At 34.9% G+C, this 26,012-nt stretch overlaps 3 protein-coding genes across 5 annotated transcripts; all 3 read left to right on the forward strand.

Moving 5' to 3' along the window:
* Positions 1-965: 965 nt before the first annotated feature.
* LOC105527452 (elongation factor 1-alpha 1-like) lies at positions 966-10,277 on the forward strand. Of its 3 annotated transcripts, XM_011963778.1 has the most exons (3): positions 966-976; positions 4,766-4,768; positions 8,512-10,277. In XM_011963778.1, the coding sequence occupies exon 3, from the start codon at positions 8,574-8,576 to the stop codon at positions 9,960-9,962; it is 1,389 nt and encodes a 462-aa protein (XP_011819168.1). In that variant the 5' UTR covers positions 966-976; positions 4,766-4,768; positions 8,512-8,573; the 3' UTR covers positions 9,963-10,277. The 3 variants fall into 3 exon arrangements, with proteins under 3 accessions (XP_011819168.1, XP_011819169.1, XP_011819170.1); XM_011963779.1 differs by lacking the exons at positions 966-976; positions 4,766-4,768 and having other exon boundaries at positions 8,502-9,020; positions 9,240-10,277; XM_011963780.1 differs by lacking the exons at positions 966-976; positions 4,766-4,768 and having other exon boundaries at positions 8,502-8,965; positions 9,188-10,277.
* On the forward strand, positions 3,973-4,908 carry LOC105527453 (olfactory receptor 4K1). Its single transcript, XM_011963781.1, has one exon. The coding sequence runs from the start codon at positions 3,973-3,975 to the stop codon at positions 4,906-4,908; it is 936 nt and encodes a 311-aa protein (XP_011819171.1).
* A 2,534-nt stretch (positions 10,278-12,811) lies between the features above and the next one.
* LOC105527467 (olfactory receptor 4K1-like) lies at positions 12,812-22,718 on the forward strand. Its single transcript, XM_011963794.1, is given in 2 exon segments — positions 12,812-12,878; positions 21,754-22,718. Coding segments are annotated over 2 exon segments (1,032 nt in total).
* Positions 22,719-26,012: the final 3,294 nt, after the last annotated feature.

A 26,012-nucleotide genomic window follows, 5' to 3' on the forward strand; every position in this document is an offset into this window, starting at 1 on the left:
AAAAATTATTCATGCTTATGATTTCAGAGTCCTATTGACACGTTGTATAGATAGATATTAATCTAACAGCAACCCTTTCATATCCAACTTGGTTTTACACGAAGAAGAGGGAAATTTTCTTACGGTGTATTTTGGGATCTGAAAACATTCCTGTCTCTGAGGTGTAGTGGCAATGACAAAATGATTGACTCAATAATGAAGAAGCTTCTGGGTGCTCTGCAGACTGCCCAAGGAATTCGCACGTTTATAAACTCCATGTGTTTCCATAACTGCCTCTGCACTTAGAATTTTAGAAATGATACTAGCTCTAGAGATAATCCAGTTCTATCTTTTAAGTTCAGTCACACAGCTAGAAAGTAGCAAATGTTACTTGTCTATACTGTTGGGTAACCACCTTAATTATTAAGAAGAAAATGAGATATAATATTGAACTTGATCTGTTCTACTTGCATTAAAAAAATCGTAGGAAGTTAGTTTGGAGAGGAATTTCTAGTTGCTTCTTACATTTTGAAAAATAAGACTAAAAACCTTATCATTTATTAGATATTGAAAAGATATAATTTGTGGGAAATTTGGATATTTTCAAAAAATATATTTTTCAAAGATAAGATGATTTTTGAAAAAGGAATAATACCACTAACATTATTTAACAATTTTTTGTTAATCATGTTTTCTTCTCTTTCTTCTTCCTTCTCCTTTTCCTTCTTTTTTCTTCCTCCTCCTCCTCTTCCTTCTCTTGCTCCTTCTCTTCCTCCTCTTTCTCCCCCTTTGTCTTCTTGAGCACCCTCTTTCGTCTCTTTCAATCCCCACTCCCCTGTAAATGCCTATCATGTTCCTCTCTGAAATGTAACAAGTGACATCACCATTTCACATGTTAGAAAAGGAGTTGAGAAAAGTCAAGGAACTGTTCATTCCATTAGAAATTTTAGGAGCTGAGATTGAATCCAAGCCTGTCCCACTTTAGAGCTCCACCACTCTGTTCTATCACTCATAACATTTAGCTTTGTTTGTGCAAAAGCATCTCCCAGTCTACTATAGCAGTCATTACTACAAGTATACAACTTACTAGTAGTATAAACTTGGGCAATTTACTTAGCCTAAGCTTCTCTGTGCCTTAGTTCCCTCAATTTTAAAATGCATATTTGAACAGTAGCTACTTTGTAGGGTTATTTTGAGCATTAAGTGAGTACAAATGCATGCCATATGCTTAGGAGACTGCTTAGAACATAGAAAGTGCTATAAATGTTATTATTATTACTTTTATATAAAGCACATTTTCTAATATTTGCTGTGATAGATGCATGTACAAAATACTGTGCGGTCCATTGAAGTGGTAAATCTTATCACAAATGACATTTCAATTATGGAGTATTTTTTACTGTAATAATAATGGTTCATTATTATTATTGTATAATGAGCTGGTATATATTCTATACCCATAGTAGTAGAATCTAAATTTATTTGCATGCTCTGTGTCAAGGATAACTTTTGCTTAATAACCTATGAAAATAAATAATGTTTTATTCTATTAAATAATCATATTTAATAGGCTTTCCACAATGAATAGAATGCTATAAGCAGTCCCTCATGGTGTCAAATTTTATCTTTTTAAATTCATAACTATAGCTCTTTAGGAATTTTTTTACTCTTAGGAATGGGAATATCTTTCTTTTTCAATGTTTCTTTGCTACCTTGTTTCCCCTGCTCATGATACACATGATTAGACATGCCAGCATTGCCCCAAATCTTCCACATGGAAATGAGGTTCCATATGGAAACTTGTAGTTAGGTCAGTTATTGCCTCATTGATCCATTTACATTCTTGAGTAACTTAGGTTTCTGCATTCTTCTTAAAATTACATATTTTAACCATATGTAAACACGGAAGCCCCTGAAAGTGTAAGATATAGTTCTTCAACATCCAGGTTAAAATTACATAATGAAAGCTTAGACACAGTTTAAATACTTTTTAAATTGGTTTATGGTTACCTATACAATTTTAACTTCTAAAATATGTAATATTTACTACTTTGGTCATATCTAATTAACCTGGTTCTAACAAACCACTGAAGAATACGGAGGGGTGCAGAGCTTCAATTAGTATAAGGACAAATATATATCTGTTGTTTAATGTGGGATACACAGAACTAAGTTAAAAAATGTTTACTGAACCACTTCAGGAAGTTTGTGTAGGGTTTTCTCTGGGACCAAGTGGCCACATGTGTTAAGAAAATGTCAAAAAACATTTAATGGCTCATGTCTATAATCCCAGCACTTTGGGAGGCCGAGGCGGGAGGATCACCTGAGGTCGGGAGTTCGAGACCAGCCTGATCAACATGGATAAAACCCATCTCTACCGAAAATACAAAATTAGCCGGGTGTGGTGGCAGGCACCTGTAATCCCAGCTACTCAGGAGGCTGAGGCAGGAGAATCGCTTGAACCCAGGAGGTGGAGGTTGTCGTGAGCCAAGATGGCGCCACTGCACTCCAGCCTGGGCAACAAGAACCAAACTCTGTCTCAAACAAACAAACACATTTAAGAGGCAATTTACATGCTAGTTAGCTTTTCTTTTCTGAGAATTTCTTATGCATTTGAAATGAACCATATGAGATATTTCCTAAAGGACCATTCCTGAAATGTGTTAGAGATTTTGACAAATTCAAGTTTGTCAGGCATATGTAGAAAGAGATAAAAGACAGAAGAAAGAGACTGAAAACACATTCTTGATTATTGTTTCATTTATCGTTGATCGGTCTTTATGTGACAGAAGGTGAACTCTGATTAACTGTTAAAAGGTTGAAAGGCAATGTTCTTGACCTTCAGAGGAGACCTTCAGAGGAACTTTCAGAGGGTCACCATTGGCTTTTCCTTCTCTATTATGGCAAATTGCTTCTATTGTCTTCCTTCCTTCCTTCCTTCCTTCCTTCCTTCCTTCCTTCCTTCCTCCCTCCCTCCCTCCCTCCCTCCCTCCCTCCCTCTCTCTCTTTCTTTCTCTTTCTTTTTTTTTTTTCAGAGTTTCTCTCTTGTTGCCTAGGCTGTAGTGCAGAGGCGCAACCTCTGCCTCCCAGGTTCAAGAGATTCTCCTGCCTCAGCCTCCCAACTAGCTGGGATTACAGGCACCCGCCACCTCGCCCGGCTAATTTTTTTTTTTTTTTTTTTTGTATTTTTAGTAGAGACGGGGTTTCACCTTGTTGGCCAGGGTGGTCTCAAACTCCTGACCTCAGGTGATCCACCCAAATCAGCCTTCCAAAATGCTGGCAGGAAAGGCGTGAGCCACCATGCCCAGCCGCTTTTATTGTTTCTTAAAATACTTTCAAGAACATTATGATTCTCAGTTCTACTTAGTCTTGTGTTTAAGGCTAATTGCATTAACGATTTGCTCCTGACCTACCATTGGTAATTTAATAATTATTGTTTCTTAGCATGCCCTCTCCTCCAGTCAGGCCACTCAACCTAAAGGTTCCTGAATAAAGTACATCTTTATATATTTACATTCGTATCTTTATTCCTGTTATTCCTTTTGCCTGAAATAACAGACTTTTCCTTCATTTTTGGCCAGCAAATTTCAAGCTTTTAAGAAGTTTAGCACAAAAATAAAAGTTATTCGAGCTAAAACTTATTTTACCACTTTGGCATAATCTCTTTAATCTTATTAATACTTATGCTATTAAAGTATTGTCACTTATACTTTCCTGTTTCTGGTTTTATATTTTAGTTACTTTAGTATGTGTATTTTTTTTTCTAATTATGACAGGGACAGGGATTCATGTCTAATCCTCTTTTTATACTCTTTCAACTTTCATAGGAGTCATGGGTGTTAAATACTAGTCAATTGAGTATTTACATATATAAATATAAATAACTTAATTAAATTGACTATATTTCTTTTGTTTATAAACTAGAGGTATTGTACTGCCACTCATTGTGATATTTTACTGATTTCTTTTTTTAGGTAACCGCATATTGGATACATGGCTCACAGAAATGAATCGGTGGTGTCTGAGTTTGTACTTTTGGGACTCTCTAATTCCTGGGAACTTCAACTTTTCTTTTTTGCCATCTTTTCTGTAGTCTATGTGACATCAGTGCTAGGCAATGTCTTAATTATTGTCATTATTTCTTTTGACTCCTATTTGAACTCTCCTATGTACTTCTTGCTCAGTAACCTTTCTTTCATTGATATCTGTCAGTCTAACTTTGCCACCCCCAAGATGCTTGTAGACTTTTTTGTTGAGCACAAGACTATCTCCTTTGAGGGTTGCATGGCCCAGATATTCCTCCTTCACAGTTTTGTTGGGAGTGAGATGGTGTTGCTCGTAGCTATGGCATATGACAGATTTATAGCCATATGTAAGCCCCTGCACTACAGTACAATTATGAACCAGAGGCTATGCATAATTTTTGTGTCTATTTCCTGGGCGGTGGGTATTCTTCATTCTGTGAGCCACTTGGCTTTTACAGTGGACCTGCCATTCTGTGGTCCCAATGAGGTAGATAGCTTCTTTTGTGACCTTCCCTTGGTGATAGAGCTGGCTTGCATGGATACATATGAAATGGAAATTATGACCCTAATGAATAGTGGACTGATATCATTGAGCTGTTTTCTGGCTTTAATTATTTCCTACATGATCATTTTGATCAGTGTCCGACACAGATCCTTCAGTGGGTCATCCAAGGCTCTTTCTACATTAACTGCCCACATCACAGTGGTGATTCTTTTCTTTGGGCCTTGCATCTATTTCTATATATGGCCTTTTAGCAGACTTTCTGTGGACAAATTTCTTTCTGTCTTCTACACTGTTTGTACTCCATTGTTGAACCCCATCATCTACTCTCTGAGGAATGAAGATGTTAAATCAGCCATGTGGAAGCTGAGAAACCATCATGTGAACTCCTGGAAAAACTAAGATTGCTATGAAGAAGCATAATCCTGAATTAGAATGAAGACCCTCCAGTGTATCACAGTGTCATGCCAACCATCTTTGCCAGAGATATGGGTTGTTGAGTTACAGAACTGACTTTTTGTTTTAAATGCAAGGGAATTGCATCAAGTCAGTCTCTGATTCTATTTATATATAATGTTAACCATTTTTTTCATTGTTTATAATTCTAAAGTACAAATTGTCTTGAAAATATTTAGTAATACTTTAAAATATTTTATAAAGAATTTAGAGATTCCAATGTGCATAAAATGTTATTCATGTTACTAAGCTTGTGATTCTCTTCAATCGAATACATGATATATTTAGACCTGACAATCAAAATGTACAGGCATACTGAATTTCTGATATCTTTACCCAATTTATTTATAACATTATAACATATATTGACATAGTAGAAAAAGTATTACATTTTACAACATGGATTTCACCTTGTTGTTATACATTTTTAGCTTTTCTTTATCTTATGTATTAAGATAAAGATGTATTATGTATTAAGATATGTCTTTATCTTATGTATTAAGATATATATATACACACACATTTTTCACAAGCCTGCTTATTTTTAAAGTAGAATAAATTGGCTATAATGAATTCCACATTATTCACAGAAAATTTTCAATATCTTTGAAACTGTTTGCAAATATGGCAGATGTTGAATATTTAAGTTCAAAGAAAAAGTTAAGTATCTAAAGCATACAAATGTAAGAATGATACAAATCATTTGCTACTGAAGACCCATACTGAAATCTATTATTTCATATTTGTTTGAAAACAGAAGAGAGAAAAGTAAAATGTATGTACCTCTAATACTAGTGATTAAAAGCGTCTGTTAAGTATTGTTTCATTTCCCAGCTAAAAGCTTTCTTATGTACTTCTCCCTGAGATTTGCATTATCAAAAGTTCTTGGAATAGAAAGACTAATTGTATTCTATAATAACAATGAAAAAAAGAACTACTTTATGGAAAAGATAAAGCCTGTGATTGTCACCACTCTAGATTCGTATTTTAATTATAAGAGTTATGTTACTGGCTATGTGTACAGATATTAACTCTGCATGCTAAGTCCTAGTGGAAGCAAAATATTAGATATAGATACACAGTCCTGTTAAATCATCATACTGTTTATGTTTAGCTGGTTTTTTTTTTTTTTTTTTTTGAGCTTCAGATTATTTTTGGTCAACTTCATTTGTACACTCTCAAACATAATGACCTGTTAAACTTGACTACCTGTTATATTTTTCATATGGTGCCAAAATCATTTTGGACACACAATAAACATGAAACTAGTGATGATATTTTTGGTAGTATTATTTTCTCCTCACTACTAGTGGAAGTGAAAAGGTGTTGACTGTATACTTCAAAAATGAGGTCATTTCACTGCTCTCATTCTCAGTATTCTCATATGTAAAATAAAGTTGTTAAAAATAGCTATTTTGCAGCAACTATGTGACACAAGAGGATATAATGGAAATAAAGGCACTTTGTGAAGCATAAAACATACAAATAGCTTTAGTGCTATTACTTTTGAAAAGGTAATTCTGCAGGCACCTGGATGGGTATGAATTCTGTGCAGGTAGCCTTTTGTTCCTTCTGCCTGTCAAGTAAACAAAACTGATGATGTATGGGAGCACTCTCTGTTTTCCTTTATTAAAATGTACAACTGTAAATTTAGAATTTTGCAGTGATCATTTATTAGCACCAACTTAGAAACCAAATTAAATATATTCAATAAGAAATAAATTTATGCTATGTATAAAATACACTATCAGAATTATACAGATATGAATTAATCCTTTCCATCAAAATCTTAGTATCAAATATGGCAGAAATTAAACACAAATAATTGAAATACAATCTAGGTTTTGAAGAATGTCATAGTGGAGAAATGTACTATAGAAATGAGAAAGAAAACTAATTTCTTACTCCTGAAGTAAAAAAGACATGGAAAGAATAGATTTGGATTTCAATGTTTGGATGTTGTATTAGTTTACTAGGGCAGCCATAACAAATTTTTACAAAATGGGTGGCTAAAAAAAAGGAATTTGTTATGTCACAATTCTGGAGACTACATATTACAATTAAAATATATTTCCTTTAAGATTGAGAAAGAGACAGAAAATATTATTATCACGATTTCTATTCAATGTGCTGAAGATTCCAGATGGTTTGAGATAAAATAGCAATAAAATATATGCTTAGAAAAAATACATTTTTAGAAAAACTTTTTCTCTGTATATATCTATCTATCTATATATAGATATATACATTTCTGTATATATGTAGAAAATATTTTAAGCTATTAAAATTAGTGCATTTAGCAATGTTGTTTGATAATGGTTAATTTTTCCCAAACTGATCCATATATTTAATGCAATCTCAATCAAATTTCTAATAATACATTTGAGCAAATTGACATGCTGATTCTAAAATTTATATGGAAATACAAAGAGGCAAGAATATCCAAGGAAATTTAGATCTTTAGAACTATAAGATTTGTTATGAAAGACCCAGAGTAACAACAAAGAAAAAAAGTTACAGCATATATGGAAATGAAAAAGGGAATGGAATAAAACCATGAAACCACAAAAGTAAACACAAGAGAGGAAGAAAGAAACAAAGACCTATAAAATAACTAGAAAACAATGAACAAAATGGCAATAGGAAATCTGTACCTATCAATAATAACCTTCAATATAAATGTATTAAATTCTGTAATTAAAAGATGACAAAATGCATTTTAAAAACATACAACTATATATTGCGTATAGGACTCACTTCACCTGTAAGGACACATATTGACTAAAAATAAAGAAAAGAAAATTATATGCCATGCAAATGGAAATCAAAAGAGAGCAAGAGTAGCTATACTTAGATTAGATAAAATAGACTTTAATACAAAAACTGTAAAAAGAGACAAAGATGGTCATGATACAACGATGAAGGGGTCGATTCAGTAAGAGGATGTAACAACTACAAATATATATAAATCTCAAACCAGAATACCCAGATGTATAAAGCAAATATTATTAGAGATAAAGGAGAGATAGACTCCAATGCAATAATAATAGAGGACTTCAACATCTCACTTTTGGCAAAGGACAAATCATCCAGACAAAAATTCAGCAAAAAACAACAAATATAAAGCGCACTCTAGATCATGTGGACATAATAGATATTCACAGAACATCCCACTCAACAGCTGAAGAGTATGGATTCTTCTCATCAGCACGTGGAAGTGTCTTCAGGGTAGATCAGATATTAGGCCACAAAACAAATCTCAGCAAATCTATAAAAACCAAAATCAAGTATCTCTTTTGACCACAATGGAATAAAACTAGAACTCACTAACAGGAAAACCTTTAGAAACCATTTAAATATATGTAAATTTAACGACACACTCCTGTATAACAAATGGGTTGATGAATTAGTTAAAAAGAAAATTCAAACTTCATGAGACAAATGAAATTGGAAACACAATATATGAAAACCTGTGGAATACAGCAAAAGCAGTTCCAAGAGGGAAGTTTATAGCAATAAACACCTGTACCATAAGAGACAACAAAAAGCTTTTTCGCAACGGGTTTGCCGCCAGAACAGAGGTGTCGTGAAAACTACCCCTAAAAGCCAAAATGGGAAAGGAAAAGACTCATATCAACATTGTCGTCATTGGACACGTAGATTCGGGCAAGTCCACCACTACTGGCCATCTGATCTACAAATGCGGTGGCATCGACAAAAGAACCATTGAAAAATTTGAGAAGGAGGCTGCTGAGATGGGAAAGGGCTCCTTCAAGTATGCCTGGGTCTTGGATAAACTGAAAGCTGAGCGGGAACGTGGTATCACCATTGATATCTCCTTGTGGAAATTTGAGACTAGCAAGTATTATGTGACTATCATTGACGCCCCAGGACACAGAGACTTCATCAAAAACATGATTACAGGGACATCTCAGGCTGACTGTGCTGTCCTAATTGTTGCTGCTGGTGTTGGTGAATTTGAAGCTGGTATCTCCAAGAATGGGCAGACCCGAGAGCATGCTCTTCTGGCTTACACACTGGGTATGAAACAACTAATTGTTGGTGTTAACAAAATGGATTCCACTGAGCCACCCTACAGCCAGAAGAGACACGAGGAAATTGTTAAGGAAGTCAGCACTTACATTAAGAAAATTGGCTACAACCCCGACACAGTAGCATTTGTGCCAATTTCTGGTTGGAATGGTGACAACATGCTGGAGCCAAGTGCTAACATGCCTTGGTTCAAGGGATGGAAGGTCACCCGTAAGGATGGCAATGCCAGTGGAACCACGCTGCTTGAGGCTCTGGACTGCATCCTGCCACCAACTCGTCCAACTGACAAGCCCTTGCGCCTGCCTCTCCAGGATGTCTACAAAATTGGTGGTATTGGTACTGTTCCTGTTGGCCGAGTGGAGACTGGTGTTCTCAAACCCGGTATGGTGGTCACCTTTGCTCCAGTCAACGTAACAACTGAAGTAAAATCTGTCGAAATGCCCCATGAAGCTTTGAGTGAAGCTCTTCCTGGGGACAATGTGGGCTTTAATGTCAAGAATGTGGCTGTCAAGGATGTTCGTCGTGGCAACGTTGCTGGTGACAGCAAAAATGACCCACCAATGGAAGCAGCTGGCTTCACTGCTCAGGTGATTATCCTGAACCATCCAGGCCAAATAAGTGCTGGCTATGCCCCTGTGTTGGATTGCCACACGGCTCACATTGCATGCAAGTTTGCTGAGCTGAAAGAAAAGATTGACCGCCGTTCTGGTAAAAAACTGGAAGATGGCCCTAAATTCTTGAAGTCTGGTGATGCTGCCATTGTTGATATGGTTCCTGGCAAGCCTATGTGTGTTGAGAGCTTCTCAGACTATCCACCTTTGGGTCGCTTTGCTGTTCGTGATATGAGGCAGACAGTTGCGGTGGGTGTCATCAAAGCAGTGGACAAGAAGGCTGCTGGAGCTGGCAAGGTCACCAAGTCTGCCCAGAAAGCTCAGAAGGCTAAATGAATATTATCCCTAATACCTGCCACCCCACTCTTAATCAGTGGTGGAAGAACGGTCTCAGAACTGTTTGTTTCAATTGGCCATTTAAGTTTAGTAGTAAAAGACTGGTTAATGATAACAATGCATCGTAAAACCTTCAGAAGGAAAGGAGAATGTTTTGTGGACCACTTTGGTTTTCTTTTTTGCGTGTGGCAGTTTTAAGTTATTAGTTTTTAAAATCAGTACTTTTTAATGGAAACAACTTGACCAAAAATTTGTCACAGAATTTTGAGACCCATTAAAAAAGTTTAATGAGAAAAAAAAAAAAAAAAAAAAAAACAAAAAAAAAAAAAAACCTCAAATAAACAGTCTAACATCATACCTCAAGGAACTAGAACAAAAAGAACAAACACAAAATTAGCAGAAAAAAGAAATAGATAAGAGCAGATATAAGTGGAATAGTTACTAAAACAATACAGAAATCCATAGTGAGTCTTTTGAGCAGAAACAAACCTTTAGTTAGATTAATTTAGAAAAATAGAGGGAAGGTTCAAATAAAATCAGAGATAAAAAGTATACATTACAACTGATGTAACAGCAATACAAAGGATTCTAAGAGACTACTATGAACAACTACATGCCAACATACACATATACAACCTGCCAAAATTGAATTATGAAAAAGTAGAAACTCTGAAGAAACCAATAGTGAGTAACAAGACAGAATTTATAGTAAAAAGTCTCTCATCAAAGAAAAGTTCCAGATCTGATGGCTTCACTGCTGAAAATCTACCAAACATTTTTAAAGGACGTTATCAATACTTTTCAAACTATTTCAAAATAATTGAAGATGAGAGAATTCATCCAAACTCATTCTACAATGCAGGCATAACTCTGATACAAAAACCAGTCAAAGACACAACAAAAAAATGAAACTACAGGACAATATCTCCGATAAAAATAGATGCAAAAATCCTTAAGAAAATAGTAGCAAACTAAATTCAACAGCACATTAAAAAGATCATTCACCATGATCAAATGAGATTCATTCTAGATAATACAACCTACATAATGCAATAAATGTGACACATCACATTAACCAGGATCAAGGATAAAAACTAATTTATCACTTTGATAAACAGAAAAAGTATTTGACAATATTCAACAATGCTCTTTGATCAAAACTCTCAACAAAATGTACCTCAACACAATAAAGGCCAAAAATGACAAACCACAGCTAACCAGGGAAAAGTTGAAAGCTTTTCCTCTAAGATCTGAAATAAGACACAGAGGTCAATTTTCACCAATTTTATTCAACATAGTACTGAAGTCCTAGCCAGCGAAAGTAGGCAAGAGAAATAAATAAAAGGGATCTAAACTGGAAAGAAGGAAGTCAAATTGTTTCTATTTGCAGATGACATGATTTTATACATAGATTTTATATAAAGGTTCAACCAAAAAGCTCTAAGAAGTGATAAACAAATTCAGTAAAATTGCAGGATACAGTATCAACCTAAAAAAATCAGTAGCATTTCTTTTTCTTAAAACTTTTATTTTAAGTTCAGAGGTACATGTGCAGGTTTGTTACATAGGTAAACTTGTATCATGGGAGTTTGTTGCACAAATTATTTCATCACCCAAGTGTTTATTGGTTCTATTGGCTGCAGGGTGACTATAGTTAATATTGCATATTTCAAAATAATTAGAGGAGAGGATTTTAAAAGTCCTTACCACAAAGGAATGATCAATGTTTTAGATAATGAATATGCTAAATACCCTGATTCTATCATTACTGAATGTATGCACGTATTGAAACATCACACTGTGCCCCATAAATATGTAAAATTATTATGAGACAATTAAAAACAAAATAAAACTTTTCAAAAATAAAGATGGAAGAAACCTGGGTTGCTCAATCACTGACGGGTGACCAGTCACCAACCATAACACTACTGAGCACAGTTACATGAGCAGATATATCATTTCATGTGGCTAAGTACCTAAAATTTTATGATATTTTGTTACATTAGCTAGAATTCCTCAAACTAATAACAAAGAGAGTGGGAAATAAGCCTGGGTAGATAAATTAATTTTAGAATGATGTTGTAAGTCTTACCAAGAAGTCTCAACTTTGCTAAAAGTACAATGGAAAGATTGAGGTATTGTAGGAGGTTTAATGTTATCTATTTAGACTAAGCAATTTGATTGATTACAGAAAATGTATTAGAAATAAAAAATCATAAAGATAATGAGATAAGTTGATGACACTTATTGCATCAATCCAGTGTGTAATGAAGTTGGGCTAGTTGAGGATCATAGTAAAATAGAATTGAACAGACTCAGAAATATTTAAAGTTTGTATAGATAATTCCTATTAATTGACTACATTTGAAGGTAAGGGAGAAACAAAATTGGTGCAAAATTTTCTTGCTTGAGGAGCTAGCAAGACAATACACAACTCCAGGAGTTCATTCATTTTAAAAAATATCTGTATTATTTGTCATATATGGGAAAGACAAGTGGAATATTGCCCATAATGAATTTGAAGTGTGCATATGAAAACAAGTGGAGATACTCAGTAGGTAATTGAATATATAGAAAAATATACAGAAAAAGACATGTTATTAAAAAAAATACTTTTAGCACCTTCTCACAGGAGCATGACAAAATTCCCCCTAAAACCAGAGGCCATTTATTTAGTGAAATAGCTAGGTGGGTCACATTTTTGTAAGTGTTGAGCAGGAAGCAGACCCATTACAATGGGTCAAGAAGTGTATTAGTCAAGGTCACAGAAGGAAACATAAAACATATTTGGCAAAGGTTTTCAATATAATATGAGGATCAACTATCTATAAAAATATTGGCAGGATTAAATGAGGCCTCCTATCACCAGAACCAGCAGGAAACTTCATACTCTTCGCCTGAAGAGACAAGAAGAGGGTTAGAAACTGATGAGAGCTAGAGCCATAAAGGGACCTTCAAGATATAAATACTCAAGGGTAGGTTACTAGAAGAATTGTAGTGAAGTGGCAGGGAGAAGAAACAGAGGTAAAATCCAGACCTTTCTCTCCTTCCCTCTAATCTCCTGCCAGTTCCTTTCATTCTCCAATCTCAGTAAAGGCGAGAGGCAGAAAAGCCCAGATAATGTAGCCATGATAGTGAGCCAACAGGGGCCCAGAACGGAAAAGGCTAGAGAATGAAACAAACGACTAAACAAAACTTCAAGAAAAATGAATGGGAGATGATGACCTCGGGACAACTGACATGATGTAATAGTTGATCTCAATAATTTAGGGTATAAATGAGAAGAGATGCATTTATATACTTTTCTTAACACATACAACTTTCTTAATGATGTGTTAAGAAAGTTATATAAAGTTGAATATTGTATCGCTTAAGTTAGATACTTAAGAGAGAAAGTTGAGGGAATTCAGACTCATGGTAATGGGTTTGGTTTTACAAAGTAGGAAATGAGTTTATACAGTACATATATACATATCCTAAGAGCCCATGTAAAGAAGAAAATCCAAATATCTTGTTTTAGGGATGAGAATGATGATCAAGGCTGTTTTCTGTGCTTTCTTCCCCTTATCGTTACATAGGTCCATAATGGTTAAATCTCTTTACTGTCCAACTGTACAAGAAGGAACCTAATTCTGAGTGGTTTATTTTGGTTCATTTCTATGCAAATTAACCGGCATTAAAATTCAATTTAAAAAATTAGCTCAGCTCCTATTGTGCCACCAGGATGATATGAATTCTGTCTTTTCTTAAAAGAAGAGGAGCAGAACATCTCTAAATCTTTGTGTTTCAAATATTTGGTTTCAGCTTTGGGTCTGGTTCTCGACATTGACCACTAGTATTAACACACAGTTTATTACAGGAAACTTGTGTGAAATGTTCTATAACAATTGTCACAACAACATATAATGAAAAGAAAAAAATGTAACATCAACTAGGATGGGATGCTAGCGTCAACAGCTCATTTTTACTCCTGGTATTACAACTCGTATTTTCACTGTTTAAAAAAAATAATTCAAGTTCCACATGAACCTAGCAGTACACTAGCAATATGACAACAACATAGCCGCTTATCTCAGTAAAACAAAAATTTTACTACTTTCCATGGTGTCTTGCAGACTCTTTTTTTTTCAGAAACTGCTTATCATTTGTTTATCTATAATATTCTTTTTTTTTCTTTTCTTTTTTTTTTTTCTTTTTGAGACGGAGTCTTGCTCTGTCACCCAGGCTGGGTGCAGTGGCCGGATCTCAGCTCACTGCAAGCTCCGCCTCCCAGGTTTACGCCATTCTCCTGCCTCAGCCTCCCGAGTAGCTGGGACTACAGGTGCCGCCACCTCGCCCGGCTAGTTTTTTGTATTTTTAGTAGAGACGGGGTTTCACCATGTTAGCCAGGATGGTCTCGATCTCCTGACCTCGTGATCCGCCCGTCTCGGCCTCCCAAAGTGCTGGGATTACAGGCTTGAGCCACCACGCCCGGCCTTATCTATAATATTCAAGATACCTATAGGTGATATGGAAAGACATGATAGCCAATTGTATTCATTAGATTTTGCTCCATATTAAGCCACCTCAAAATTTGTTGAATTAAACTAGGAACCATTTTATATTTGTTCACAAACCAGGTGAGTACCTTTTCTGGTCTGGGCCAATATGTCTGATCGTTACTAAGATGTCTGGTGAATCTGGGTGAGCTGGACAATCTATCCTGACTACACTCATATGTCTGGTAGATGCCAGGTTAGCAACATGAGCTGGTTTACTGTCAGCCAGGCCCCCAAATTCTCTTCATGTGGCCTCTCATCTGTCATCAGCTGGAGCTGACTTATACCTGAATGAGAGCTTCTTTTATATTATCAGGGGTTTTGTGAGGTAGTTATTATATACTTGGTGGCTTGAAATCTGCCATAGTGGGAGTATTCGTACCACAGACATTGGAAAATACTACAAATCAGAGCCTTCTCTCCCCGCTTTAGCCCAAGAACCAGCTCTTAAACATTTACCAGGACATCATTGCTTCTTATCTTCCAGAAGACTGACTTAGGCTCAATTATATGGTGGCCTCAGTATTCCAATAGTAACACTAGATGGCAGTCCCAGTGCAAAACTCTCTTGTGCTATTATTCCTTTTGGCAGAACAAGACACATGGCCAAGTCCAGAGTCAGTGCAGAATACCACTCATCAATGTAAAGGAACCAACTATTGATTCACAGAGTAACTTGAGTGAATCTCAAAGGCATTAGGTTGAGTAAAAGAAGCCGGTGTCAATAAAAACATACGTATGACCCCATTATAACATTCTCATTTTTTAAAAGAAGAGTTTTATGGTATTTTTGAAAGGTAAAAAGTAACCACCTCAAGGCCACTTGTACATTCATTTATTCAGTGAATCAGTAATATTCTGTGGGCATCTACTATTTGCTAGGTTCTGGGCCAGGTGTTAGGGAGATGATAGTGATCCTGAGACTCAGTTTTTCCCCACATGGGTCCTACTGTCTTGGAGTGGAGATGCAGGAAAGAGAGAGAAACAAAAACATGTAAGAAAATCAAAAGAACAAATTAAAAGTTTAATGAGCATTAGGAAGGTAGTAAATAATGTTGTGAGATGAAAAAAGAAATAGGAGTGAAGAGGTGGGAATGGTGCTTAGAAAAAGCCTCTCTGTGCTCTGTGTAATGAATAACCTTTTGTTTAGTTCCTGTGAGAAGGATATACATGAGAAGAGCCAAAGGAAATAATATTCAGGCAGACAAAAGAGAAATGGAAACTCCCTGAAGTGGAAAGGGATTGTGTGTTCCAGAAAATGAAAGCAGGAATTTAGTGAATGACCCATGAGTGAGAAGAGATGAAGCTGAAGGTTAATATGTAAAATACAGGATAGCAAGGGCTCATTATGGAGATTGGATTACATTCCTAGAGCAATGGGGACTATGATGGTCCCTTGGGGTCTATGGGGAATTGGTTCCAAGACCCCTGCAGATACCAAAATCCATGGATGCTTCAGTCCCTGGTATAAAGTGGTGTAGCATTTGCATATAACCTATGTACATTCTCTTGTATACTTTTAAATCATCTCTAAATTACTTATAATATCTAATACAATGTCTACATATCACTTAATTTAAGTGAATTCAATGTAGTACTTGATGTGTTGCAAATTTCAGTTTTGATTTTGAAGATCTGTGGAACTTTTTTTTCTGAATACTTTTCATCTGTGATTGATTGAATCCATAGACACAGAACCCATATATACAGAGGAATGACTGCACATTTATCATTTTAAAGTTGTTTGACTTATTTATCTTATTTTTAAAGATTTATCTTATTTTTAAAGACTGCTCTGAGCATTCAGGAGAAATTGGAAAAAATTCAGTGTAGAGAGTTGGAGATTATTTATAAGGCCTTCGAAACATTGAAGCATAAAGATAGGGAAGGTTTAGACAAGGGAAATTTTAATAGAAAGCTTTGATGGATTGGGAATATTTTAGAGAAAGGCACAACAGGACTGGATGTGGGAGTGAGAAAACAGAAGGAGTGAAGTTTCTGGCTGAAACCACTGGGGCAATAGAAATGCCATTACCTGGGAAAAGGGAGACTAAAGGAGGACTAGATTTGGAAACAGAAGAATTGAAATGCCTGTGAAAATTAAAGAGAAGATGTGAAGAAGAAACGTGATCTATCTGTCTGGGCTGACGACTGGGCTCCTCTCCTCGATCAGGCTGATCAAATTTCCTGGGCACTCACTCTGTGTCACATTTACTTTTGTCTTTGTCACCTGCTCTTCTCTGTAGATTTCCTAAGTCCTTCTACAGCTCTAATGGGATATGTTTCTGCAATATCCCAAAGCAAGCTATTTTTATGTCTGGGCAGTTTTACCCACTTATGTCTGACTAAGATTCTTTTCTGATTCTCTTGTATGGTCAACTACTGTGTAGTGACAATTACAATATTGGATAATTTTGGCAAAATATTGTGTTGTATGGAATTTGAAAACCTTTGACATAAAAATTTTCAAGAGAAAGAAGAAGTACAAGATTAGAGAAAACAAAATTCTAATTTTCTTAGACCCATTGCCGGATTTATATTTCTTTAGATCTAATTTTCTTCAGGCCCTGTGCATGTGTGCTAGTATTTACTAGCACAGTCACTTTAGACAAGGACAAAGAAGGCACATGGATAGAGGCAGAACATTAAATGAGGGCAAATGTAGTTGTCGCAAACTTTGAGGTCACTACATTTCTCTCTCAATGACATATGTTCTCATTTGCAATTATGGGCAAACAATGTAAAAGTTCTTACCATCTTGATATGGGGAGAAGCAACCAAAATAGTGTTAATAACTCCCATAGCAAAAAGATGAATTTATTTAACAAAGTTCGTTTATTAATTGACTTTCGCAATTCATGGGATTGGCTATCTGAGACTTTGGGGAGTGTCATGATCTTTAAATAGTTCCTTATAGGCTCCTGTGATCCCCTTTTTAAAATTATTTTTAAAAAAGTTTTGGAAGCTTCTCTTCTTCACCCTGTTGTTACTTTCCTGAGATTTATCTCCAATCGCATCAAGCTTAAGAGCAACTCTATATTTTGCCATTCAGAGAGATAAAGGGATTCTGGGCTACAGTTATTCCTACAGTCAAGGCAACCTGGGTTTTTGAGCATGGGGACTTGGGGTTTGGGTGTGAAAGCCTAATATAAAACAAAATAGCGAATTATTGCTGATTATTGGCACTGCTAACACAAGCATGGGACTGAAGTAGCAAGATAAAAGTGAATATGTTGATGTATAGTTCAGAAAGAGCAGAGAATATAATTGGGCACAACTTTGTTGTTTTAGAGTTGGGAGGATGACTTGAGGTCCAGGCTGCAGTGAGCCATAATCACATAGTTGCCCTACAGCCTGAGTGATAGAGCAAGACTCTGTCTCTTAAAATAATTAATAATAATGATAATAATAATAATAATGTTATTTTAATGACCAGGTAGACATCCTTAGATAGAGGTTTTCAGTAATAAGAGCCTTAATTAAGCAATATACAGCAGTTAAGCATAGGTTCTTTGCGTATTCAAACCTTCAGACTACCAGTGTGCCCTGTGACGCTAACTTTAGCACTAAAATGTAGCTGCTTCTAACACAAAGTGAGGATTGTAATAGTATCTACTTTATAGCTTTGTAAGGATAATAAAGTAATTATTGGTCACATATCACTGCAAGATAACTAAATTGATCTCGTCATACCCAAAAGCCTTTATCCAACTTAATTATCTACATAGTAAGAAGACAATTTCTTCCCATAAATATGGTTATCTTCATTACCACACTATCTTTTCTCTTCTACAACTTTGATTGGCTCTTTTCATGTCTGACATCTGTACCACTATCACTAAGACCTTTAAATGTATCTATTTGTTAATCTGAGCTGTGCAATCTAGAGTTTGAGCCACAGAAGAGTCTACAGTTTGACCTCCTGCCTTATAATATTTGCTTCTTCCTTCCTGTTTGACCAGAATGCTTTTAGTTAAAGTTCCTTGCTCGGTCAAATTAATTTCTGAGTCCAGAAAGTAATTCATACAAATTTCACATTTCTCCTTTAAATGGAAGTTTTATTTCATATTTGGTTTATCATTACCTTAGGCAGAGACCTGCAATTAATTTCCAAATCAGTTACTCAGAATGGGGTGTTAACTCCATTAGAGAAGATTATTTCCAGTATAATCTGATATCCAAGACAGGGCATTATTTAACTCTGTATTTCAAATCTGAAGTAGAGTTAATAATGAAACATCAAAGAATGTCTTCCCCTATTTCACAATGGTATCCATTTGTAACATAATTCTAGTTCTAGTTTACTGAATTACTTTTAAAAAAAAAATAAGTTAGAGGTGAAGAATGCTAAAGGTTAGAAGTAGCTATGGGTGAATAGAGAATTGTAAAGAACTCTATGTGGTTTTTCTTCAGTGTTTACTTTCCTTTTTGTCAGATTTATATTCCAATGTTTTAATAAATTATAGGTTTATTCTAGAAAATAATGACTTAATTCTAATATTTCATTTTAATCTTATTTGGTCTTTAAAAGTCTCTTAGATTGTTAATATTCTCAGAAGCAAATATTTTTCCATTCAGATTGGCTTTACTTGTAAGAAAGTAAAACTATATTATATAATTTTCAATTAGAATATCACTTTATAGTTTACACAGCTCTTTGAAATGTACACTATCACAAATGAGTACTCAGAAGTTTAGAGAATTCCAGTAAATTGCACAAGGACATTAATCCTCTCTGTTTTGATCATCATTATCTCTCTGGGCCTGCAGCGTTTTTGGTACGTAATCACCAAAGGTACTCAAGAAGTTGGAATGAACGAACAAACACTATCACAGTGTTTGTTCTACACTGTCACTACTTACTAGTAGTGAAGCCAGAAATTAAACCCACATCTGATCTCAAACTGTGTGTCCTTATATTAAGGCATCTTGAGGAAAGTCACACTCTGCCTTTCCAAGAAGACTGACTAGTCACACAACTGTTAATATGGAATATGATCATCTCTTACTACGGAAAAATATTTTTAGAATGATTTTAGAGAAATTCTGCCTGTACTTGTAGAATCAAGTTGCAGACAAACTGAAATGGTTTTAGACTAGACAATTTTGACTTACTATACTTATCACTTTCTACATTTTTGTCAGGCTTTGTATACATATAGCTATAGTATCAGATACTTCAAAAGGCATCCGATTCTGTGAGGTAATATCAAAAAATCAATTAGTAATTTTTATGTTTTTCATGACTTCAATATTTGAAAGTCATACCATACGTGTCTGTCTCAACTAACTATTGACTATTATTGTAGACACACAGGGAACTCCACGTAGCTTCTGGGATCTGGCTACAAATTTCATTTTAAAGGGCTCTTCTTTGAGAAAACAGATTGTTTCAATTTTATTTTGAATAAAATTAGATAAAATTAGCATCATGCACTTACATCAAAATTATAAAATTGTTTTCAAATTCTTTACATTGACATATGTACATATGCATACATATGTCAATAGATAATTTGAAAAACAATTTTATATCCATATTTCATTCTAGAAAATAAAAAGGCTAGTTGTTAGTGTGTATCTACATTTTAAGACTAAACTTATAGCTCCCTAAAATTATAAACATGCTTAAGCCTATGAGGATAATATTATTCAAAAAAGTCAATTCTGCATGTCAAGTCCATAATAAGGTTAAAAACTAAATTTTCATTTAATTAATTTCTAATAAACTTGCAAAATTACACTGATGTTTCCCAAGGGAATGCTTATTTTTCACAAATAAGTATTGCATATACTTGCTATTTTCTTGGTCTGAAGTGGATTTCCCCAAGGCTTGCTCCTCATTTTTCCTTAGTCTTTCTGAAATGTAACCTGCCTAGTGAGGCTTTTACTGATCACCTGGTTATAGTCCATATTCCTTTGTTCTGCTTTATTTGCTCCACGGCACTATTCAATAAATATTTTCCTTTGACCAAGGTGGTTATCTTCATTACCAAATTATCTTTTTTTCTCGTTTTGCTGTCTCTCCACCTCTCCCCTCTTAATTCATAAATATGTATATCATGTCAGATGTCACTAACTACATATTTTGCTTATCTATTTTTAATTGCCTATGCCAACACCACCCACCCCCACACCTTTAGGATGTAAGTTACATGAGGATGGGACAGTTTTCATTTTTTTCTCCCATTGCTTTGTCCCCAGAGTCTATAAAAGTGAGTGGTACAGAAAAGACAATCTGTAATTATTTGTTGAACAAATTAATTACATCAGAGATGCTGTTCAATAGGCTTTGGAAAACTCTTCTGTTATTGTGATATTAGCTCAAATACAGTAAGAAGGGGCTGTAAAATCATCAGCAAAGGTAAGTAGTTCAAATATAAATTTAATTAGAAAATCTACTATGCTATCTGAAATTGCATTTAGTCTCGTCTTTGAAGAGCAGGTAGCCAATCATTTTAGATAATATTAAACTTAACTTCTGTAAAAGAGGAATCTTATTGGAAAGGGTAAAGAGTACAACTGTGATACTAAAAGAATCACTTTTGATTAAAAAGGATGTATGCTTCTGACATTCTAGGAAGATACATCTGTCATTGCTAAATTATTTAACTCACTGTTGTATACTTTACATATTTTTGATACAGATAAGCAAATGCAGTATCTTGCTCACACTAGTTTGTTACAAATTAATTTTAATCTATTCTTATTGCCGCAGATACCTCAAATATATGGCCTCATGCCATTCCTTTATTGATGTCATTTATCAAAGCAACTGGGCTGATTTCCATATCTTTACACCTGGCCAACTTGCCTGTCCCTTCAAGATTCTGTAAATGGTGCTAGACTCCTCATTTTCAACTATTAATAATCTGAATGTGTAAGTACAGTATGTATGATTTTCAAAGTTCTATTAAGGTATTGCACATTTCTACAAAAACATTTTAGAATACAATGGCAACTCTCTCGACTTCTCTCTTTCTATATAGGTTGATCTGTTAGATAAATCTCTCTCTCTCTGTATCCATCTATCTATCTTGGCAAAGCATAAAGTCAAAAGTAAATAATAATTCATATAATTATCTAAGTGAGCCCAGGCAAAATATTAATTCTTAACAATCATGTGAATACTCATTGTCTTATAGCTTCACCTTTTAATTTTTATATTGATTAGAATCAAAGCATCTATTTGATTTGCAAAATGGTGAAAAGCTTATTCTTAATCCATCTCAATTATCTTTTTTTCCCTCTAGATAACTTCAGCAGCCCAGATTCAGTTAATGGATGGAGTAATAAGTCAGTGGTTACTGAATTCATTTTGTTGGGACTGTCTAGCTCCTGGCGACTCCAAGTCTTCCTTTTCTTTATCTTCTCTGTGTTTTATGGAGCTGCTGTGTTGGGAAACATCCTTATCATCATCACAGTAATTATAGACTCTCATTTGCATTCCCCAATGTACTTTCTTCTTAGCAATCTCTCTTTCATTGATGTGTGTCAGGCTACGTTTGCCACTCCCAAGATGATTGCAGACTTCCTCAATGAACACAAGACCATCACTTTCCAGGGATGCATGTCACAGATCTTTTTCTTGCATGTTTTTGGGGGTAGTGAGATGGTGCTCCTTGTTGCCATGGCCTATGATAGATACACTGCTATATGCAAACCTCTGCACTACATGACCATCATGAGCCGGAGGGTGTGCACTGTTCTGGTGGGGGTTTCCTGGGCCATTGGCATCTCACACTCAGCCAGCCACCTGGCATTCACAGTCAATCTGCCTTTCTGTGGACCCAACAGGGTAGACAATTTTTTCTGTGACCTCCCCCTAGTAATCAAGCTTGCCTGCTTAGACACCTATGTTTTTGAGATCCTGGTGCTCACCAACAGTGGTCTGCTCTCATTTATGTGTTTCCTCCTTTTGCTCACTTCTTACACTATCATCCTTGCTACTGTGCATTGTCAAGCCTCTGATGGGACGTCCAAGGCCCTTTCCACTCTGTCTGCCCACATTACTGTGGTGCTTCTGTTCTTTGGCCCATTAATATTCATCTATATTTGACCCTTTGAAAGTTTCCCAATTGACAAATTTATCTCTGTGTTTTTTACTGTCTTCACTCCTCTCCTTAACCCCATGATTTATACTCTGAGGAATAAAGACATAAAGGAAGCCATGAGGACGCTAAGGAGACGACATGTGGGTTCCAGGCAGGGTTTTTAGACAATTACAAAGAAGTAATACAAATTCCTACTTTTGGGCTTTGAAATTATCATATGTGATTATTGTTATTGTTTTTATGTCACAAATAGTTTTTTAGTAGACTGAATTAGAGGGCCTGAATATGGTGATCTGGAGTTGGCAAACACAGTGCAGAATCTTATGATGCCAGTTCCTATATTCTGTGTCTCACATCATCCTCCCTAAAGCTGCAACTACATGCATTAAAACTCATAAGCAGTTTTTCCCCTTATACAGGCACCATTAAAAAATATCTCTTTGAGAGGCAGAGGTAAGAGGATCACTTAAACCCAGGAGGTCGAGGCTGCAGTGAGCCAAGATCGCGCCACTGTACTCCAGCCTGGGCAACAGAGTGAGACCCTGTAAAAAAAAAATCTCTTGCAGCATTTAAAAATCAGCTCTATATTAAAGAAGATTAGCTAGTTCATGTGATTCACTCTGGGTAACATAGAGAATAATTTAGCATTATTTGAGTTAAAACAGAATTTGCTTTGACATAAAAGGTGACATGAAGACTAAAAAGTGCTGCTTGACCTCATCAATTACAGTTCATAATTATTCTGGCTAACAAGTTAATGTTATAAAGGTAAAATTTTATATTCTCAAATAAGGCATTAATGCTTATCAAATCTGTCTTTTTTCATACTTATTATTTGTGCTAGAATTTAAACATATAAAATACTACAGTATCAATTATAGGATAGTAAATATAACCAAGTCCATAGTTAAAATTACAAGACTACTCTTACACTCTCTGGAAGAAATATAGTAGCACTTACAAACTCTCATTACACCACTAATAACAAACCTGTCATGAACTGACAATGACTACAAAGTATCTGAATAGCCAGTGATTTTGTTTATTTAATTTCATTTGGGAGTGTAATTTTCAAAGAAGTTGCAGAAAATATATACACTGGTAATTAGAAAATATATCACATGCTTCTCTTTTTCTCAAACTTTAATTGAAACTTCAGAAATAGCTCATCAAACATTAGAAAGAATAAGAGAAAGAAGGTCATCACATGATTGATTCAGTGTTTTATCAGCCACAGCATCTGGCACTGTCATCACTGCATCATAAAATTCGAGCTTGAAGAGTTTATTCTGTTTATGATATCTTCCAATTCAAACTTATATTTTTTGAACTAAAGATATGATTATGTGTTTTGTTTTTATTACTTAAAACAGATCGTGAGACCCTAGGGCAAATATTGTCCTATCTTTCACCATAGTTGTTAGTTTATCAAAAGTTTAACATGCAAGCACATGCAGCAAGTGCCATAAAAAGGATACACTTCACAGAGCAATTGATATTCAGGTGATTTCTACCCTTGTTTTTCACAAATGTGGCATTTTGAATGATGGGGTTGGAAGCCAGTGAAAAACTAGATTGTCTATCTCTAAGTCTTAGCTTATGTGGGTCATTGTACCCTGTAACAATCTGATCTTGCTTTCGCATTTACTTTTCCATGTGTGGAATTACTTCATTGGGTGCGACTTTACTAAACTGACATTGATTAAAGGTTTCTATCAATGGAATTATAATGGGCAATGACAGTTATCTAAGTAAAGAGGTAAAAGTCATAGGCCCTTGTTCCATAAAAGCTTTTAAGCTTATCAGGATAGCAATAAAATATTTATTAACAGATAATAAGGGCAAGTAGAATACATAATAAAACACACGTTGAATTTGTAGGTTAATGCAAAAGTAATTGCAGTTTTCACAACTAAAAGTAATTGCAAAAACCACAATTATGTTTGCACCAACCTAATAATAATCCCATTGTGTTAATGCTCAGTTTTGTCCAAAGCAACTCAATGCATTTTAGCAATTCTTAAAACTTAACTTATCTCAGAATATGTGTACACATAAGAGATGAAGAAAGGCCTTTGGCCTTGTAGAAATAATTGCATATTAAAGAAGCAGAGAATCACAGAAATGTATAATGAAAAAGGGCTTAATCTTTATAAAGGTTGTAGAATTACATGGCCAGGAGAGGACATTTAGCTGGCAAACCACCAGAAAATCAGATAAGTGACATTAACTTAACGAATTGCGCCAGTTTAAGTTTTGACCCCATACTCATAGACCTAGAAACCCCAAATTGTTAATTGTAAGAAATTTGAAGAAATTTGTCAAATTACAATAAAAAAATATAATTGTGAAGTTAATTAACCACAGCATCATGATTAGAACAGAAGTCAAATTACTTGGGAGTGGTTTGATAAATCTGTGTTAAAGTGAAAAGTTTTGGTTATTTGCTTGGCATGTGTGAGGTTACCAGACTCTGAAAGCCTGATAGAAAAAGATCTACCTGAACAATGTTGACATAGTCACTGCTATCCATTATCTTAATTACTCCCTCTGTTATTTCTTTACATAATTGGTGCTGAATATAGTCTTTCTTTACATGTGTTAATATCTCTTAACAGGTTAAAATCAAGACACAGCCAAGACTCACGCCAAGAGAACATTGGCATATGTTTGTTTGCTTACCCATTATATATGTTTTTAGAACTTAACCCTCTCTCTCGGACTTATTTTATTACTTATAAAGTTTTGTGAGTCAAACATTATGAGTAGAATATTTTTAAAGATATATAAATAGAAAACAAAAGTAGCAAAAAAATCAATCTAATAGATAAAAATGAACCCCTATTAGATTAATAAAGAGTAAAACAAAAGGATATTACTAACTAAGACTAAAAATTTGAAAACATGGAAGTTCTATTTGGTCAAATATTACTGAACAACTTTTATAAAGCAATTTGCTGTATTTATCAAATTATGTCCATATTCATGAGCTGATAATTGTATTTCTAGGAGTCTATCTTGAATACTTTCTTTCCTGATTTTGTAACATAAAACTAAATGCATATACATATATAATGCATATATATATATATGTATTTTGGACATGATGAACTCTGGAAATATAAATGGGTAAAGCGAGTCATAAGGAGAAAAGAAACTGCTGATTTTCTCAGTGCGAGGGTATCATCTGAACACCTACTATCTACCCACAAAAATTGAAAATTAAAATTAAAAAATTAATAAAGTATCATCTCTAACAGACTGACATTGCTTCCTCTTTCTGAGAGAACGTTGCTCCACTCACATAATGAGCTAGAATAATTCTGACTTCAAAATTTGAAAAGGGTCATCTAAGAAGGAAAAATTATAGGCCAATCTCACTCAAAAACAAAAATACAAAATTCCTTTACAAACAGAGCAGTACAAATTCAGGAAAATATAATAATAAAATATTATCC

Source organism: Colobus angolensis, unplaced genomic scaffold (genome assembly GCF_000951035.1).
Source record: "Colobus angolensis palliatus isolate OR3802 unplaced genomic scaffold, Cang.pa_1.0 Scaffold625, whole genome shotgun sequence".
Classification (NCBI taxonomy): Eukaryota; Metazoa; Chordata; class Mammalia; order Primates; family Cercopithecidae; genus Colobus; species Colobus angolensis.